Source organism: Arachis ipaensis, chromosome B2, assembly GCF_059453495.1.
Source record: "Arachis ipaensis isolate K30076 ecotype BB chromosome B2, ASM5945349v1, whole genome shotgun sequence".
Taxonomy (NCBI): domain Eukaryota; kingdom Viridiplantae; phylum Streptophyta; class Magnoliopsida; order Fabales; family Fabaceae; genus Arachis; species Arachis ipaensis.
The window spans coordinates 122,899,572-122,917,274 of record NC_142437.1 but is presented as its reverse complement, the minus strand read 5'-3'; the positions used below and the strand labels follow the sequence as shown (position 1 = coordinate 122,917,274).

Genomic DNA, 17,703 nt, shown 5'->3' with positions numbered 1-17,703 from the left:
ACTTTTTTATGTATATTTATTATATTTAAATTTTTGGTGATTGATCTAGATAACTGAATACGTAATGTGTATATATATACACACACATACAAAACATACAATAAAATAAATGTTATACGCATAGGCATGTGTTTCATGACATGCAACTAAAACCCAACATAATTGATTGTAATTATATTAATTTGGAAGAGACTAATCGGAAAGTTTATGGCCATTTAATTAGTCTAAGGAACTTTGATGCAGCAGCACAAGTGCCTATACTAGTTAAACTAGTTATGTCACATTCATAGAATCATTTTAGGGTAAAGAAGAGTTAGATTCAGTTAATATTTTATACTTCACAATTTGTATTTGAATTTTGAATTTTAAATTTACTTGAGTCATATTGCATAGTTAATAATTTTATAATTAACAATTTTTTTTATACGAATATCCAACATACAATTAATATAATAAAAAAAAATTTTTAGGGTAAAATACTAAATTAATCCTTACATTTGGGCGTAATTTTATTTTGGTTCTTAAAATTTAAAGTGTCCTATTTGAATCTAAAAACGTTTTATTTAGTTTCAATTTAGCCCACTGTGAGGTCAAAATTAAATAATTAACGAAATGTCCTACGTGACAGCAGTTAAGAACAAAGTCAATAATCTCGAGAACAAGTACAAGCTCTAAAAACACAAAATCAACCGTGGATGCATCAATACATTTATTTATAATTTTTCTTACCATTTAAATGAAATATTCTCTATGAAACTAAGGAGAATGATAAATAAATGTATTGATGCATCCACGGTTGATTTTGTGCCTTTGAAGCTTATACTTATTCTCCAAATTATCGACCTTGTTCTTGTACTGCTGTCATATAGGACATTTCGTAAATTATTTAACTTTGACCTCACGGTGGGACTACATTGAAACTTTTTTTTATTCAAATAAGACACTTTAAACTTTAAAGACCAAAACAGAATTACTTCCAAAGATAAAAGATCAATTTAATACTTTACTTTTTTTTAATTTTTGTGAAAGAGTGAGAACAAATATAAAATTGTTGATTATATATTGATTAAATAATTATTAGTAACTTAAACTTTTTAATAATGAGATAATAATTTATATAGGTGAGAAACTAAGTCTAAGCTAGTATATATATGCTTATAGGATTAATCACAAGTCAATTAATCTTTAATTAGCCCTTTGTTATAAAGTAACTACACTATATATGAATGCAAATCTAATTTGCCTTCAGGCTTCAAGTTAGGGTTGCTTTATTGTTGAAGCCGGCCATAACAACAATTATTATGTATTAAAATATATATAATAATGCCAACTTAGAAAATAATAAATGATTTATATATTATAAGATATTTTTAGTTGGCTCTACGAGTGATTGGAATTTAATCACTCATATGAAGATTCTGTGTTGCCTTAGCTAGACCTACATTTTTTAGATTCATTTATTTTCATATGCCGGCTAATCCTTTTTAATCTTAGTGACACAAATATTTCGTAATACGCATTTGGCTAATATAACTTTTTTACTTAGCAAAAAAAAAAATCTTTTTTTTATCGAACCATAATTGGCTTCTCCATCATCCTTGGTTGCTTTATATATGGTGTATATGTACCTTTTTGTTACTTAATAATAATGGCATTGTATATAAACTCAGAACAATATAATATAAGAAAAATTTCAAGTGTACCGAAAAAACACCGGTGTTCAGTTGTTTTAATTGTTAATTTCAATTAATATATATTATATATATTTTTTATAATTCAGATCAACGGTTAAAATAACTATAACACTTGTGTTTCTGGTACACTTAAAACTCTTCCTATAATATAATCAACTAACCACTAACAAAAAAAAATTCAATTTAAATTAATCGAATGATCAATTTATTTATTTATTTAAATAAGTATCGAGATTTAAATTTTATATTGTATGTGTAGTAATTTATTAATTAATAATAAACTAATTATTAACTTTGTTAAGTTGAAAACTATCGTGAAAGAAAATAACCCTAAAGTAAAGGAGAAAGGAAGAAATATAAATAAATAAAGAAGGAGAAAAGTTTAAAAAGAGAACAAAGAGAGAAAGCTAAGGTAGAATAAAAAGACCACTCATTAATATCGATGAATTGGACTTATCATAGGTCTTTATTTATTTATTGTTTAATCCTCGGGTCTATAGTCCTATAGTGTTGAATTTATCTTTCTTATTAACTTGTTCTTGTGCTGTTCTTATTTTTAATATTCTAATTAATTTATGGGATTTATTATACTTATACCTGTTATAAATATATAATAAACAAATTTAATTTTTAATATCCGAATAATATAAAAATATATATTATTATTGATTTTTATATTTATTATTTAAAAATTTATCTAAATACATAAATATTAAATCTAATTAGATGATGAAATTTTTTATTTATTCGCATATTAAAATTAAATTCATAATAAATATATGAAAAAATATAGAAAATTAAAATTTTGTTAGATAATAGAGTTTAATTTTTAATATATTGATAATGTAAAACGTTGTACAAAATCATATAATTATATTTCTTTCTTTTAAAAAGTTTAATTTTCTAAATTTTAGATATAATTTTGTTATTGTCTTATTTTATTATTACACAAAATAGCTTGTCTCCAAAATTAATTTCTAAAAGAGTTAATAAAAAAAATTCAACTGAAATATAAATGAAAAAGTTAGATGGAATGATTATACTACTAAAATTGTTCTTACTGTATGTGAGAAGAAAATTATTGCTAAAAAAGTCTCATACATATTCTAATAAAAAAAATTAAAAAAAAACATGATAACTAAGTTTAAAAATACTACAAGTCATTTTTATATTTTATGTTTTGATTTTTTTATATAATTTAAATAAAAAATACTTTTTTGTTTTATTTAAATAATTATAAGTACTTTTTATATTACAATTTTTAAAAAAAAAATTATCTAAATATAAAATAATTTTTTATTTACAAAATTTGTTTAAAAATAAAAAATTCAATTATTTTTTTAGAAGTCAATCCAAATTAACCTTTATACATGAATGTTATTATGACTTATGAGTCAAAAGAGATAAGAATGGATCTTAATTATTCTTCCTCTTTCTCGCTAAATTCTACTTTGTTTTCTTTTTAGATAAGTATGAACTGGAACTACTAATCAAGTTGGAGAAAATTATTTAAAAAATCAAATATAAACCTACCTACTAGATCTCCCTAACGTTAACAAGATTAATGAGGTGAATGATAGGAGCAAGTATGATTAAATAATAGATATTTTAGTGTTAATTTGCTTTCAATTATTATATAAAAAAGATACTAATAGTGCACCGAATATATGTTAATAGTTTAGAAGGTATATATTACTCCCCTACTTACTGTACATGTAGAATTGTTTTTCTACTCTTGGTTGATTCTTTTATAGGGTGAAAGGTTATGTTCTAATTTATCTAAAATTTTAAGGAGAATCCTAGGTCTTTCATTGAAATTGATACCTAGTCATTTGTCATCTCCAAATTCTACTCATAATAATAATGTCACACAGTATTGTCCATATCATTTACTCCATTACATATATGTCCCACTTACTTGTCACATTCATCAATAGGTTGGTATTAAGAAAAACAAGAAAAAGAAAAACAACTATATATATACTTGTCCGATTCCTTTATATTTCCGAAAATTTTTTAGGTTTGTTGGGTTTTGCATCGAGTATGACATACTTGTGTTTTATAGTTTAGGATAAAGTATTAAATTGGTCCTACGTTTAGGTGTAATTCTGTTTTAGTCTTTAAGGTTTAAAATGTCTTATTTAAATTCAAAAAAGTTTTATTTAATTTCAATGTAATTCTATTATGAGGTCAAAATTAAATAATTAACGAAATGTCCTATATGATAGCGGTACAAGAACATAGTCGATAATCTGGAGAAAAAGTACAAGCTCTAGAGGCACAAAATCAACCGTAGATGCATCAATACATTTATTTATCATTTTTCTTATAATTTAAATGAAATATTTTCTATACAATTAAGGAAAATGATAAATAAATGTATTGATGCATCCATGGTTGATTTTGTGCCTCTGGAGTTTGTGCTTATTCTCTATATTATCGACCTTGTTCTTGTATTGTTGTCATGTAGGACATTTCGTTAATTATTTAATTTTGATCTCACAATGGGACTACATTGAAGCTAAATGAAACTTTTTTGTATTCAAATAGGATACTTTAAACCTTAAGAACCAAAACAGGATTATACCCAAATGTATAGGACCAATTTAATACTTTACCCTATAGTTTATAATGTTTATTTTAAATAGAAAAAGTCTTAAAAGTCAGTAATTTTTAATATTTTTTTGTTATTATTTAATTAATATAAATATTAAATTATCTTTAATAAATAAATTTTATTAATTTATATATATAAATTTTTAAAAATATAAGTATAAACGGTATTCATTTATATATGCAAATTCTTATAAATATATATACAAATTATATATTTTTGTATGTAAAATTTTTATAAATTTAAGTATAAATTATTGCTGACTAAATACTCACTAAAAATGATAATATTTATTCGCCATATATTACTCTTTTAAAAAAAATTAAAATTACATTAAAAGATAAACAAAAGTAAATTTAAAGAGAAGGATGTATTTGATATTATTAAAGCCGAAATTAAATTTACTATAAAAATGTGACAGTACTTTGTTTTGTAAGACCAATTATGATATGAACCTATATATAACCTAAATCAGCAGCTCCGCTTATATGCGAATTGCATTGCAACTTTCATTAAACTTAAACCATTGATAAACTAAGCATTTCACTTTGTAATTCTTATTAAGAAAATAATTAGAGAATTGCACCACATTCTCAAATCAAAACAACCACCCGTTCTCAAATCAAAACAACCCACCCGGGTGGGTTCTTTTTTCTTCCCTACAATAATGACAATACACATTTAAAAAGATCACCAACTAAGAAATCTTAAAAATAAAAAACATTTGATTATTTAAATAAAAAAAAATTGTATTTCCCAATTTATGATAGCAAAAGGAGCTTGCAAAATTAAGAAATAATGTCATTTCGGAGCTAATGTAATTTGTTCATATCATGTTTTCTATTTTAATTTCGCTAGTAGCGTTAGCGAAATTATGATATAACTTTTTTCTTCCTCAATTTTCACTAGTATTGTCGGCAAATTAAGATATATATATATATATATATATATATATATATATATATATATATATATATATATTTGTCATTTCACTCACACTAACCGTCAAATTATGCTGTCTACGAAGTTGAAATATAATGTACAAAAATGTAATTCTCTTACCATTATTTAAAAAATTTAATTTGGATGCATTATTAGTATAAAATAGTTTTACACATGCATTTAATTATATAATACTATATTAATAAAAATAACTATTTTTCATATTAATCGCGTAAATAGCTATCCAAAAAAATAGATTTAATTGCACGGCAGAATAAAATGCTTTACACTATTAATGCATTAAAATTAAATTCTTATTTAAATTAAAAATTATGAAATTTTTTATTTAAATAAAAAAAAAGCCTTTGATTAGACGGTCAATAAAATAAATAAATAAACTCACATATATAACTCCAACTCTCCAATGCAGAAACTTAAAGAAAACTTGAATAGAGGGATCTAACCCCTATGCCGCGTGTTGTTGAACCATAAAGCCGAAAGCACAAGGACAATATATCCAAGTGGAAATCTATCGTAAGGGCACGTAGGAAAAAAAAGACCTATGCATTTTTATCTTTTCGGCTATTAGATTTGTAATCCACATCATAATAATCATACTAATCTACACCCTTTTTGCATTTGGTAAAAAGATCTTAGCAGACACCACCACCCCCTTTGGGTTCAATTGTATGTGGATATGTCAATGGTGCTTTTATTGCTTTTGTCTCTTAACATATAAAAAGGTTTTGTGGTAGTGGAGAAAAAGACCTCCATTGCTAAAAAGTAAAAGGTTTGATTGCATCACCCAAGTGGACATGGTGGAAAATGCTTTCTTTGTTTGTTTATTTTTTTTTTCGCATGCTGAAAATGGAACCATTTCAAAGTTGTGTTATGTATTAGTACAAGAACTGCCACAGAACTCGACAAAAAATAATGATACATAGTAGTTAAACAAGTGATTTAAGAGCATTACATTCATATACACTAATCACTAGTTGAAAGATGATGGAATGGTTAATCATATTTTGTGTTGAAAATAATTGTTAAGGTTCCATTATTCTTTCTGTCATCATGCAAACCCATTACTCTCTCATTGTTTGCCATCTTCATCACTCATCTGATTCTTGAGTTTTTCTTTTTTTTCCCCCTTCAAGGATAATTCTCCTCTTTAACTAAGACTAAAAGATTCCTTATTCAATCGCCCCTTACCAATGATTAGATGCAAAATAATATTTTATCACCCTTTTTTCAATTAGAACTAAAAGGCTATCTGGTTGTATATTGATCAAATGTAAAGTTATGAACAAATCCACATGATTTGAGTAATTGAGTTGAAGGTTCAAATATAGTATTGGCAAAAATGAATATTGTACTCATTTTATCTCATATATACCAAACCAGCTAACTCTCTTCCAACATTTGATAGGGATGTGAAGCATAGTTTCCTGCAGTTAACTTCATAAGTACTGGTATAGGAATATTAGTGAAGTACTTTACTTTATCCAGTATTTGAAAGTAACCTTAACCTTTGGTATACAAATTTACACGCCATTGTTCAAGATTCATACAGATATATTTAGAAGGGAATGATCAGCAAGCGTATCCAGTTGATAGAGAACCAAACTAAACATATATATTGCTACAAACGAAATGAATAAAAGAACTAGAAGGGAATTAGAAAAACTTGTCATACTGGCTAGTGAGGGAATCTCTGAGATTCGAGTAAAGGCCATAGAGTGAATACTGGCGAAGGTTTTTCACTTCATACCAAGAGTTGAGAGCTCTAAGGTGTTCATCTGTGCCGGAGAATGCCAATTGTATTCCTATGCTGCAATCCACGGATCCTCCATGGCTCTTGCAGGTTGAAGTTTGCAGCGCGCAATCCTGATTGTTTAGACACACAGCTTTGGAGTTACCTGAGCACTTAGCACACCCATCTCTTTTCCAATATAAATTTTGCAGCCTGCCTTTCTGAAACTCAAGGACCTGCATAATGGCATTTCAATTGGTTCTTAGTGAGGATCTATGATCATGGAAATCAAATAAAACACGCAAATATTGAAAAAATAAGCCTCAAAATGAATCTCCTTACAAGAGTGAAACTGGTCACGGTGAATGAGCTGTTTGCAATAAAAGCAGGAGGAGACCTTGCCGCGTATTTCCGGCCAGCAAATGCAACCATATAGCCATAAGAATCCTGGACCGAGAAAACTAGTATGAGATCCGAGACAACAAAATCAACAACAATGCCATACAGGTCAATCCACAATAGGGCATGGTATTATGAACCAAATGGGATCAATCAAGGAGCCACAGATATTTATGTTTTGCTTGTAACATTAGCAATGCTAGTTTGAGAATGCAGAAATCATGAAGCTGGAAAATTTAAAATCAGAAACTAATTGAAAGTGGAGTGAAACAAATATTTCGATTTTCATATTCACTCAAATTCTCAAAGCCTAACTCTCACACCATTGCTGCCTCAAACAAATGTTCAGTAATTTTCCTTCCAAATTCTCCAATTCAACAATTTTCTAGTTCTCCATATCAGAATATGCACACAAAAAAAGAACACAACAATTGCATTGTTATGAAAGCCAACACAATCCAAAATAATATGAAAGTAGGGGAAATTTTTCAAAAAATTCTGCAAGAAAGGAAAAACTTTCCCTGATTGGAATTCAGTTACTTCAATCTCCAATTATACAAACTTGAAACTCAAAAATCTAAACCAATAATTCCACTATCCATATTCAAAAGCCTGAAAACTCCAAATATTGAAATAAAATTCAATAGCAGGTAAATTAACCTAAATTAAAACTTCAACCAAGCCCTAATTGAATTCAGTTACTACAGCACAAACCAGAATATCCAAAATCGAACAGTTCCACAGTTAAAACTCAAAATCGGAAAATTGAAAGAGTAACGAACCGCAACGAAGGATGAGGAATTGACGGTGAGCAGCGAGATCTCGTCGACCTTAGGTCGGAACACAGAGATCTGCGAATTCGAATTCGAAAGAGAAAGTCTCGAATCACAGGGAGACAACTGAACGTTTCCATTGAAGAACTTATCCTTCGAAGAAAACGCTATTCCCAAAGTGAAACCATCGTTTCTCTGCACGCGCGTGTCAGTACAGGGAGAGTACGCTCCGTTCGTGTCTCCGGCGAATGCAGGAACTGCAGCAACAGCCAGAACCACCACTGTGATCGCGGCCGCGACCACCGACGGCGCCCGTGTTGAAGATAGTGTTCGAAGAACCGCCATGGAAGATTCTGAAAACAGACTATGCCAGCCAACCAAGAAGAACGTGGAGTAAGGTTCGGTTTTGTCGCGTTTTGAGTTTAAACTTACTTGCTGTTCATTCTGTTGAAGAATTGATGTCGTTTACGTGAAGTTGTTTGCGTTTCGGGTTAAACGACTCTAACTCTAGTGAGTAGTGACAACAAATACTTATTTTTCTTTTCTTTTTCTCGGTCAGGGCAACGGGCCCACAGCTAGGCCCAGACCCAAACAACACAGAAGATCCACCCGACCCGGCTTCAGGCTGCGAATGGTGAATGATGATTAGCCTCCCTACTGCTGCAGAAATCGAAGCGCCACTCCTCCCGCATCGAGCACGCTGTCTCTGGTTCTCTCCGCAGTTCGGTCTCGGCACCTCCACCGCCGTCGACTTCACAGGGCTCGACTCCCTCCTCTCCTCGCCTTGGTTTCCCTAACAAATACTTTTTTTTTTTTGAAACAAAGGCAGCTCAACACATTAAAGTGGAGCAAACAAACAAACATAAATACATAAAATTGCAGACAAATAAACCAAGCTCCTGTCACCTCCTGTAATGCTATTAACCACCGAAAGAATCACCACCATTCCATTCTTTGTAATTCAACACCGTCCTTATTTGAATGAAGTCAATACTTGCTCTTTTATTATTGAAAATTTTGGCATTACGTTCCAACCAGATGTTTCAAATCACTGCAAAGAACGCCGTCATCCACAGCTTCTGCCCTTGTCTTCTGTTGTGCATGCCAATCTAACTCTCAAACAGTTCTTTCATGGTTCCAGGAATAATCCATGCTCTACCAAAGGATCGCAACCAAGAGCACCACACCTGCCATGTTACCTCACACTGAAGAAATAAATGCTCAACAGTTTCTATCCCCTTGTGGCACAGGACGCACATATTATCACTATTAATGACAACTCCTAATCTAGTCAACCTCTCTTTAGTATTAATTCTACCAACTAGCACAAACCATCCAAAAAGCTCAATTCTTGGGGGTACCAGACCTCTCCATAGTGCACTTGTGAAGCTATAGCTCGTGATCTCATCCGACAACGTCTCCGTTTGGATTACCTGCAGAAAGGATTTCGTGGAAAAGACACCTGTATTATCAAATTTTCACACAACAATATCCTCACTCTCAGATGACAGCTTCACTGGCCTTAACCGCTCATGAAGTTGATGGACAAGTTCTAGCTCCCATTGAAACAAGTCCCTCCTCCATTGAAAATTCCATATCCACTCTAATACATCCTAAAACCTACAGTCCCCAATTACAGCTCCTTGTTGGCTTGAAATAGAGAAGAGTCTTGGAAAACTCACTTTCAGAGGACCACCTTGAACCCAATTATCTTCCCAAAATCGGGTTTTCCTACCATTGCCGACTTCCATTGCTAGCCCACTCACCATTTTATCCCGCACCCTTTGTTCTTTGATATTCAGCTGGCATATGTCCTTCCAAGGCCCCCTTTGACCGGTAAAGACTGTGATGCTAGCATTACATTAGGGGCCAACTTGTTGCAAGAAAAAACAATCTTTTTCTACAACGAGCATTCTTCCTTTGAAAACCGCCACCACCACTTAAATAATAGTGCGGTGTTCCTAAGCACTGCATCTCCCACCCCCAAGCCCCCAGCCTTTTTCGGAGCCTGGACCAACTCCCACTTGACCAACGGTATACTATAGGTTTTGTCCTCCTTGCATCACATAAAGTTTCTTTGTAAAGCGATTAGCTTGTCCGCCACCGTCCGTGGCATCTTATACAAACTTAGGTAATAAATGGGCAAGCTATTCAGTACCGATTTGATGAGAACAAGCTTATCTGCTTTATTCAAAACCTTTGCTTTCCATAAACTGAGCTTCTGCTCCACCTTATCTATGATTGGTTTTCAAGTCTTCACCAAGCGCGGAATAGCTCCTAAAGAAACCCCAAGGTATCGAACATGCAACTCTGCTTTTTGGCACCCCAGTAGGCCACACGCATGATCGATCTATCCATCCTTGCTCACAGTTCACGGGGATCAGATTCGACTTATCAAAATTAATGCTCATCTCAGACATCAGCTCAAAATATCGCAACAACCTTTTATAGTTTACAATTGTTTCCGTCTTTGGCGGGCAAAATAAAATTGTGTCATCTACGAATTGTAGGTGCGACAATTCCACATGATCTCCCTCTACCAATAACGGCGCAATGTGCCCGTTCCTGACTGCTTCCCCCAGCATCATATGCAAAACATCAACAACGAGTACAAATAGAAGTGGAGATAGGGGGTCTCCTTGTCTTAAGCCCCTTTCCATCTTGAACGGCTTTGACGGTGTCCCGTTTACCAGTACTGACATAGTAGCCGTGGTAACACACTCCTTTACCCAATTCCTCCACCTTTGGCCGAAACCCATCTTCTGTAGCACAATATCAACAAAACTCCATCTTACTCTATCATATGCTTCTTGAAAATCCAGCTTGATGATAGCCGTTGTCTTTTTTCGCGCCTTTAGCCAATGAACTGTTTCACAAGCTATGAGTGCTCTATCATGAATTTTCCTACCATTTACAAACACCGTTTGAGTCTATCCTACCAACCCCGGTATCACGGATCTCATCCTCCTCACCAGCACCTTCGAAATCACTTTATACAAACAGTCCACCATACTAATCGGCCTAGAGTCCTTCACCTCCTTTGCCCCTTCAAATTTTGGGGCTAGTGTCACCCAAGTTACATTCGCATCCGTAGGTAACTGAGCACTTTGGAAAAATTCTAATACAGCTGCAATGAATTCCGGACCAATGTCTTCCCAACATTTCTTTATGAAGTTTATATTATACCATCACTCCCTGGTGCCTTGGACGATCCACAATCCCCCTGTGCCTCCTTTATTTTTTTGTTTTTGATTTTTTTTTTTTGGTCTTTTGGACTTTGGACTTGGGCCTATTTTGCGTTGCATTTTTGTTCAAACTAGTTTATATGGATCCATCTCTCTACATGACAGAGAATACACTTTGTATTCAAATCCTATAGCTATTGAGGTTTTTTATGAAAAAAAAAAAAATAGTTTTTCTTCTTTTTGCATCATTTTCATTATTATTACTGAACACTTTTATCAGAAGTAGTGGAGTGAAATTATTAAAACAAAACAAAAAGTTTAAAAGGGGAACAACTAATTACAGCAAAAAGTTAGAGAGATAAAGAAATGTATAACTATAAGCATAAGTGAATTTTAACAACTTTGTCATTTTCTCAACGATTAATAATAATAAATAAAAGAAACTAAATCTTAGCATCATGTTCTTCTTTCTTTTTTTTTCTATTTTGATATTTTAATATCAATCATATTATATATACTAAAAATCAGTTATAAAATTAATTAGTATATAAAATATACATTAAATCTAAGATAACACATATATACATAAATATATAATAATTAATTTAATAATTAAATTTTTATATATATAATATTTTTGTTTAACATATATGTTTTAGAAAAAAAGATAAATATATATAGATTTCTCACTTCTTAATTCTAAAATAAACAAGTCTCCGATTAAATAAAAATATAAAAATATTATTTATTTTTTAAAATATAACATATCGTTCTTTAATTTTATTTAAAATATATAAAAACAAATAAATTATTTATAAAATTTTAAATATTTTATATTTTTAATTAATTAATAATTTATTTATCTTTAAATTAAAAAACCAAAAACCTATTTATCGTTTTCTCTTAGTTTTATTGTATCCACCATTATTGTTCGATGAATTGAGATGTTTAACCTACACAGTAATCTATGGAACTCGCTAAGGCAGCCAGCCATAAAGGAATAAATTATTGAACTCCATGAACAAGTATCCTAGTAATGCATGGAACGTGGCATTTTTCAACGTTTGATTATGACAGATAAGATTTGTTAATGTCCTTTCAAGAGAAAGGTGTTAAATCAGCACACACAATTGTAACATTCAGAGAGTTGACTTGAAACACATATAACTTGTGATGATCTATAATCCCACATAATTCTGGTACATGATTACATCAACAGTGGCGGTTTTGGATATTATTATCAATTTATATTTTATATATAACTCTGAATCTAGCTTAAATAAGATTTAATTTGCATATACTTAATAGTTTATGATCCTATTTAGTAATATTTTCAAATATAAATAATTATATAAATAAAAATATCTCTATATATTACCATAAAATTTGTTTAGTTTTTTATTCAACTAAACCCTAAACATAAACATATATACATAATATTTCTATCTTATCTTTATTTCAACATTTTTATATTTCTATCTTAATATACAATTAAATTTAATTTTAATGTATTGTTAGTATAAAATAATTTACGCGTGATTTAATTACGTCACATTAATTGCGTAAATAATTATTCAAAAAAATAAATATAATTGTACGATTATGTAAAATGTTTTACACTATCAGTAATATCAAAATTAAACTTTATACCATTTAACAAATCTTTTAACACAATATTAATGTAAACATTGAGAAAATTAGCAATGTATTCACATGCAAGTCCCTTACTATTTGTACATTCTTTCTTTACTTAATCACAAATTAATCTTTCCTTGAATCAAAAGCAAGCCCTTTTTATTTTATTTTTATTTACTTATTTATTTATTTTACAAATAAAACCTCCCCCCCCCCCTTCTTTTTCATGATGAAACCGTTGACTTTTTATATGATCATCCATTCATCCACACACAACACCCAAATGGCCATAACTTCATTTTGCCACAAACCATAACCAACATGGCTAACAAAAACAAAGCCACAGAAAAATTTTCAATTACTACCCATTATTTCATTATCCCACCACCTTTTAGTAGTTCTTCTTTTCCCTCATAATAATAACCAAGAGCAACAGCAAGAACAAGAAGAACAAGATCATGAGCAACCACAACACAACTAGTGATTCTTCTTCAGGATTCCTTGGATCCAATGACATAAGTGGATTTGGCTATGGCATTGGAATCTCAATTGGGATTCTTCTACTCATCACAACAATCACACTCACCTCATACTTTTGCACAAGAACACAAGTTCCAAACAATAACAACAGTAGGAGTAGGAGTAATCCTACTCCAGGTTCAAGGAGGAGCACCCAAGTATTCCTCGAACCGCAACACACGGTGGTCGATGTGGGACTAGATGAAGCAACAATTCTTGGGTACCCAAAGATGCTTTACTCAGAATCAAAGAAACTCAACAAGAAATCTGATGATTCAACATCAACATGTTGCTCAATTTGTCTTGGAGATTATAAGGGAAGTGATATGCTTAGAGTGTTACCAGATTGTGAACATGTTTTTCATCTGAAGTGCATAGATCCATGGTTGAGATTGCATCCAACTTGTCCTCTTTGCAGAACATCACCAATTCCAACACCACTTTCTACTCCTCTTGCTGAGGTTGTTCCATTAGCAACAAGAAGAGATTGATTCATATCATAGGTAGTTTTTTTTTTTAATTTAATTTTTTTTCTCATCATTGTCAGATTTGCCCATACTAATCACTAAAGAAGCATTTATCTCTTAGAGGGTATTTTTTATTTTTGTGTTTTTTTCTCCTTTATGGTACTTTATTGATTGATTCTATAGGAAGGTTTTCAAGTGTACCGTTGATCTTAATTATAAAAAGTATACTTTTTATAATTAAGATCAACGATTAAAAATCAGTGAAATACCGGTACGACGGCACACTTGAAAATTTTTCGATTCTATATTGTAAATTCTTCTTATGCAATATCTTTAGTCAGAAAAATAAAGAATTGTTGGAAATTGAAGATAAATTGTTCCATTAGAAACCAAAAGAGATTCATAGGTAGCTCTGTTTTTTTTTTTTTTTGTCATTTTTTTAAAGAACTTTATTGTTGATTCTATATTGTAAACTCTTGTTCTGTACCTCTCAAGTTAGAACAGAAAATGTTGAGAATTGACATTTTCTTTCAATGTGTATAAATTCTTGCAATAATTCCTTACTTTTTTTTTTCTTTTCTTTTGGGGCAAATTTGATAGAAACTTTAAGTTATTAAACAAAGAAACAGCAAAATATATGGCTGGTCTAAGAATAATGTCATTGATGATGAAATGTATGTTAAATTAGTCACATATTTTACCTAACTCTCGGAAAGAGAAATAAATGAAAAGAGATAGCCAAACTAAGACATTTCTTTTCTTTTGCTTGCTATGCATACCTTAATTAATACCATATTTATTTTCAGCAGCCTACTCTTAATTTCAGCAGCCATACAATTCAAATAGATTTTTTTTTTTGTTTGGTGACTTGAATTCTAATAGATTTCGTTTTGCTAAATTTCAACTTTATAAAGGTATCGACTATAGTATTAACTAAATTTAAAAATGTATGTAGTAATTTATTGGCTAGTAGCAAACTCTTAAATGGAGTTCAGTACTGCGACGAATTAGTCCTTGTCCTGCCAAGTTTGAGGATACTATAGAAAGCAAAAAAAAAAAAAAACTAAATTTAAAAAGAGAAGATGAATATATATATATATATATATATATAATTTGAAAGAATGTTATACGACATACATGATACAACTAATTGTGTATTGTCATAAAAGTAAAATAATTAATTTCCAAATTTATTATCTTAAAAGTCATTTAACCACATATATTTGATTGAATAATTAGATAAAATTCTTTTATACTGTTAATGTATCAAAATTAAATTTATAAAAATGTCTATATAATATTGTAATATTGTCTTAACATAAAAAATTAATGTAATTTATCATAATATTTTTATAGTCAATCATGTTAGATGTATACTAAAGTTAATCACTAAAATTAGCCACTAGTATGAAATACTAATACATATTAAAATATAAATACATATTGAAAATAAATTAAATAATATATATATTTATATACAAATACATTAGTATTTAGTGGTTAATTTTAGTGGCTGATTTTAATGTACAAATAATATTTTTAATTTACAATATACCGAAGAAAACTGGTTGTCTACTTTATAATTGAAAAATGGTTCTCAAAACAAAATCAAAATCAATCTAATAGTAAATGAAAGTTTAGAAAAATATTCATATGATAGAGGATGATGGGAGGTTTGTGCATGGGACACCCATTTTCCCAAATCTTATGGCTATTAATTAATAAGGAAAATGGAACAAGTCCAGACAAGACAGCAATATAGAAAATGAAAGTTTTGAACAATAATGAGCAACATTTATGATACCTTTCATGACCACAAACAACACATTAAGACAACCCACATAGAATGTCAAGAAAGAAACCTCCAAATGCATAAAAGAGTGCTTCATTTTGCTCTTGCAATTTAAATCTAATAACTTTTGAAAAATTGGATGGGCCGGCGGAGAATAAATCTAAATATTATGTATGTTATTTTTAGATGAAATCGACTATATAAATCAAATGATGTTATTATGTGATATTATAATTAGGATTGTGGGTAAATTTAGAGATACCTTATCAATTTCTTTTTAAAAAAATCATCAATATATAAAAATAAATAAGTTTTTTATTTTGATAAGAACCTATTTTGATAATATTTTAATCGAAAATCTTTTTTCATTGTATTTAGATTTTGATAAGAACCTATTTTCAATCAATAATTAAAAGATATCTTAGTAAATTTCTTGTAGAATTTAATTTTGATGAACTGTAAAACGTTTTATATAATTATGTAATCACATCTATTTTTTTTATGACTATTTATACGATAAATGTAAAATATAGTTATTTTTACTTATATAATATTACGTAATTAAATATACGTATAAAACTATTTTATACTGACAGTGTATCAAAATTAAATTTATCTTTTGTAATGAGCTACAAAATTGAAAACATATAAAACTATTTAACTATTTTGTTATCCATTTTATCTTAAAATGTGCACATTATATATGTTCTACAAATGTTGTAACATGTGCACCACAAAAATAGGTAGTACATCTAAGGATGCCTTTGTTGTTAAGGCAAACACTAAATGGTACAAAATAAAGGAAAATGCACCTTTTTCCCACAAACAAGTAAGAAAATGATGTCTATGTTAAATGTAAGACATGTAATCATGTTTGCACATAAAGCTAGAAAAATGCTAATATATTGTCACAAATTTGAGCACTCTACAAGCATACATAAGAAATTCATTATGTAGCCACATTAATTAATTATTATAATAAATTAGCTATAAATTATGCATTATTATATTAGCCAAAAGAAAGTGACACAATCGTGTGTACTCAAAGAATATAAGTAGAGCATGCCAAATTTTATCTTTACAAGCTACAAGGATAATATTTAAAGGTCTATTATATATACAAGTCTTTTTGGCTTATAAGCTATACAAGTTGTTTCAAGTCCAAGAAAAAAATACGTACATCACTCTTTTAGAATCAAGCGTCCTATGCACACGCCTTAATCACTCTTTCACAACATGTTCACTCTTCCTCTTCTTCCTCAATCAAAACGCAAACTGTCAAGATTCAAGCGACATTCGAAACAAACTACGATTCTGCAGAAACGTTCCAACTCCTCGCGAAAAATAGAAGAAATCAAGAAGAAAAGATACAAATCTCCATCAAAAATCACAAAAAAAAAACGAAGAAACATTATTCAAAGTACTGTTTTACTGTTCTTCTAGGCTTTTTTTTCTAGATTGTCTCTGTCATGTGCCTCATCCTTAACCAGCAAAACATTAAAAGATTTCAAGAAGAAATATATTGTTCCCCTGTTTTGGGTGTATTTCTTAAATCCTCTGGGTATATTTATGTAATCCTTTGGATATATTTCTGTAACCGTTTGGGTGTATTTCTGAAGTTCCATTATCTTCAAAACGATTTTAAAGCTTGATTTTAAAAACCATGAAAATCGAAAAAAAAACGAAGCAAAGAGAGAACACATGAAAGAGATCCAATAAATTTGGCAAGAAACTCGAAAAAAGAAACGAATTTTTTTGAAAAAATGGAAGTTATATATTTGCGCATTAAATGATTTAAAAGTCTGTTAAAAGACACATAAGCAGTACGTTTAGTGAATTTCGTTCTCTTTAAACTTATAAAACTTGTAATCGCAAAACACTTGTACGTAGAGATTTTCTCGAATATTTATAGGTCAATGCATGCTGCCGTTAA

The 17,703-nt window shown here is 29.9% G+C and overlaps 2 protein-coding genes across 2 annotated transcripts; one reads left to right on the top strand and one right to left on the bottom strand.

The window, feature by feature from the left end:
- Window positions 1-6,758: 6,758 nt before the first annotated feature.
- Window positions 6,759-8,946, bottom strand: LOC107626317 (uncharacterized). Its single transcript, XM_016329175.3, has 3 exons — window positions 8,182-8,946; window positions 7,343-7,447; window positions 6,759-7,236 (listed from the first exon to the last, which is right to left on the bottom strand). The coding sequence occupies exons 1-3, from the start codon at window positions 8,515-8,517 to the stop codon at window positions 6,925-6,927; spliced, it is 753 nt and encodes a 250-aa protein (XP_016184661.1). The 5' UTR covers window positions 8,518-8,946; the 3' UTR covers window positions 6,759-6,924.
- A 4,362-nt stretch (window positions 8,947-13,308) lies between these two features.
- Window positions 13,309-14,130, top strand: LOC107626316 (RING-H2 finger protein ATL70). The gene has a single exon (XM_088504199.1). It carries the CDS (start codon window positions 13,451-13,453, stop codon window positions 14,000-14,002), a length of 552 nt encoding a protein of 183 aa, XP_088360325.1. The 5' UTR covers window positions 13,309-13,450; the 3' UTR covers window positions 14,003-14,130.
- Window positions 14,131-17,703: the final 3,573 nt, after the last annotated feature.

What these genes read in the sequence shown, in the direction of transcription:
- LOC107626317 (XM_016329175.3), bottom strand. Translation starts at nt 8,517, where the DNA reads ATGGCGGTTCTTCGAACACTATCTTCAACACGGGCGCCGTCGGTGGTC. An exon ending in ATTCCTCATCCTTCGTTGCG is followed by an intron (nt 7,448 to 8,181) that starts GTTCGTTACTCT and finishes TTCTCGGTCCAG; the next exon opens with GATTCTTATGGCTATATGGT. An exon ending in CCGTGACCAGTTTCACTCTT is followed by an intron (nt 7,237 to 7,342) that starts GTAAGGAGATTC and finishes GCCATTATGCAG; the next exon opens with GTCCTTGAGTTTCAGAAAGG.
- LOC107626316 (XM_088504199.1), top strand. Translation starts at nt 13,451, where the DNA reads ATGAGCAACCACAACACAACTAGTGATTCTTCTTCAGGATTCCTTGGA.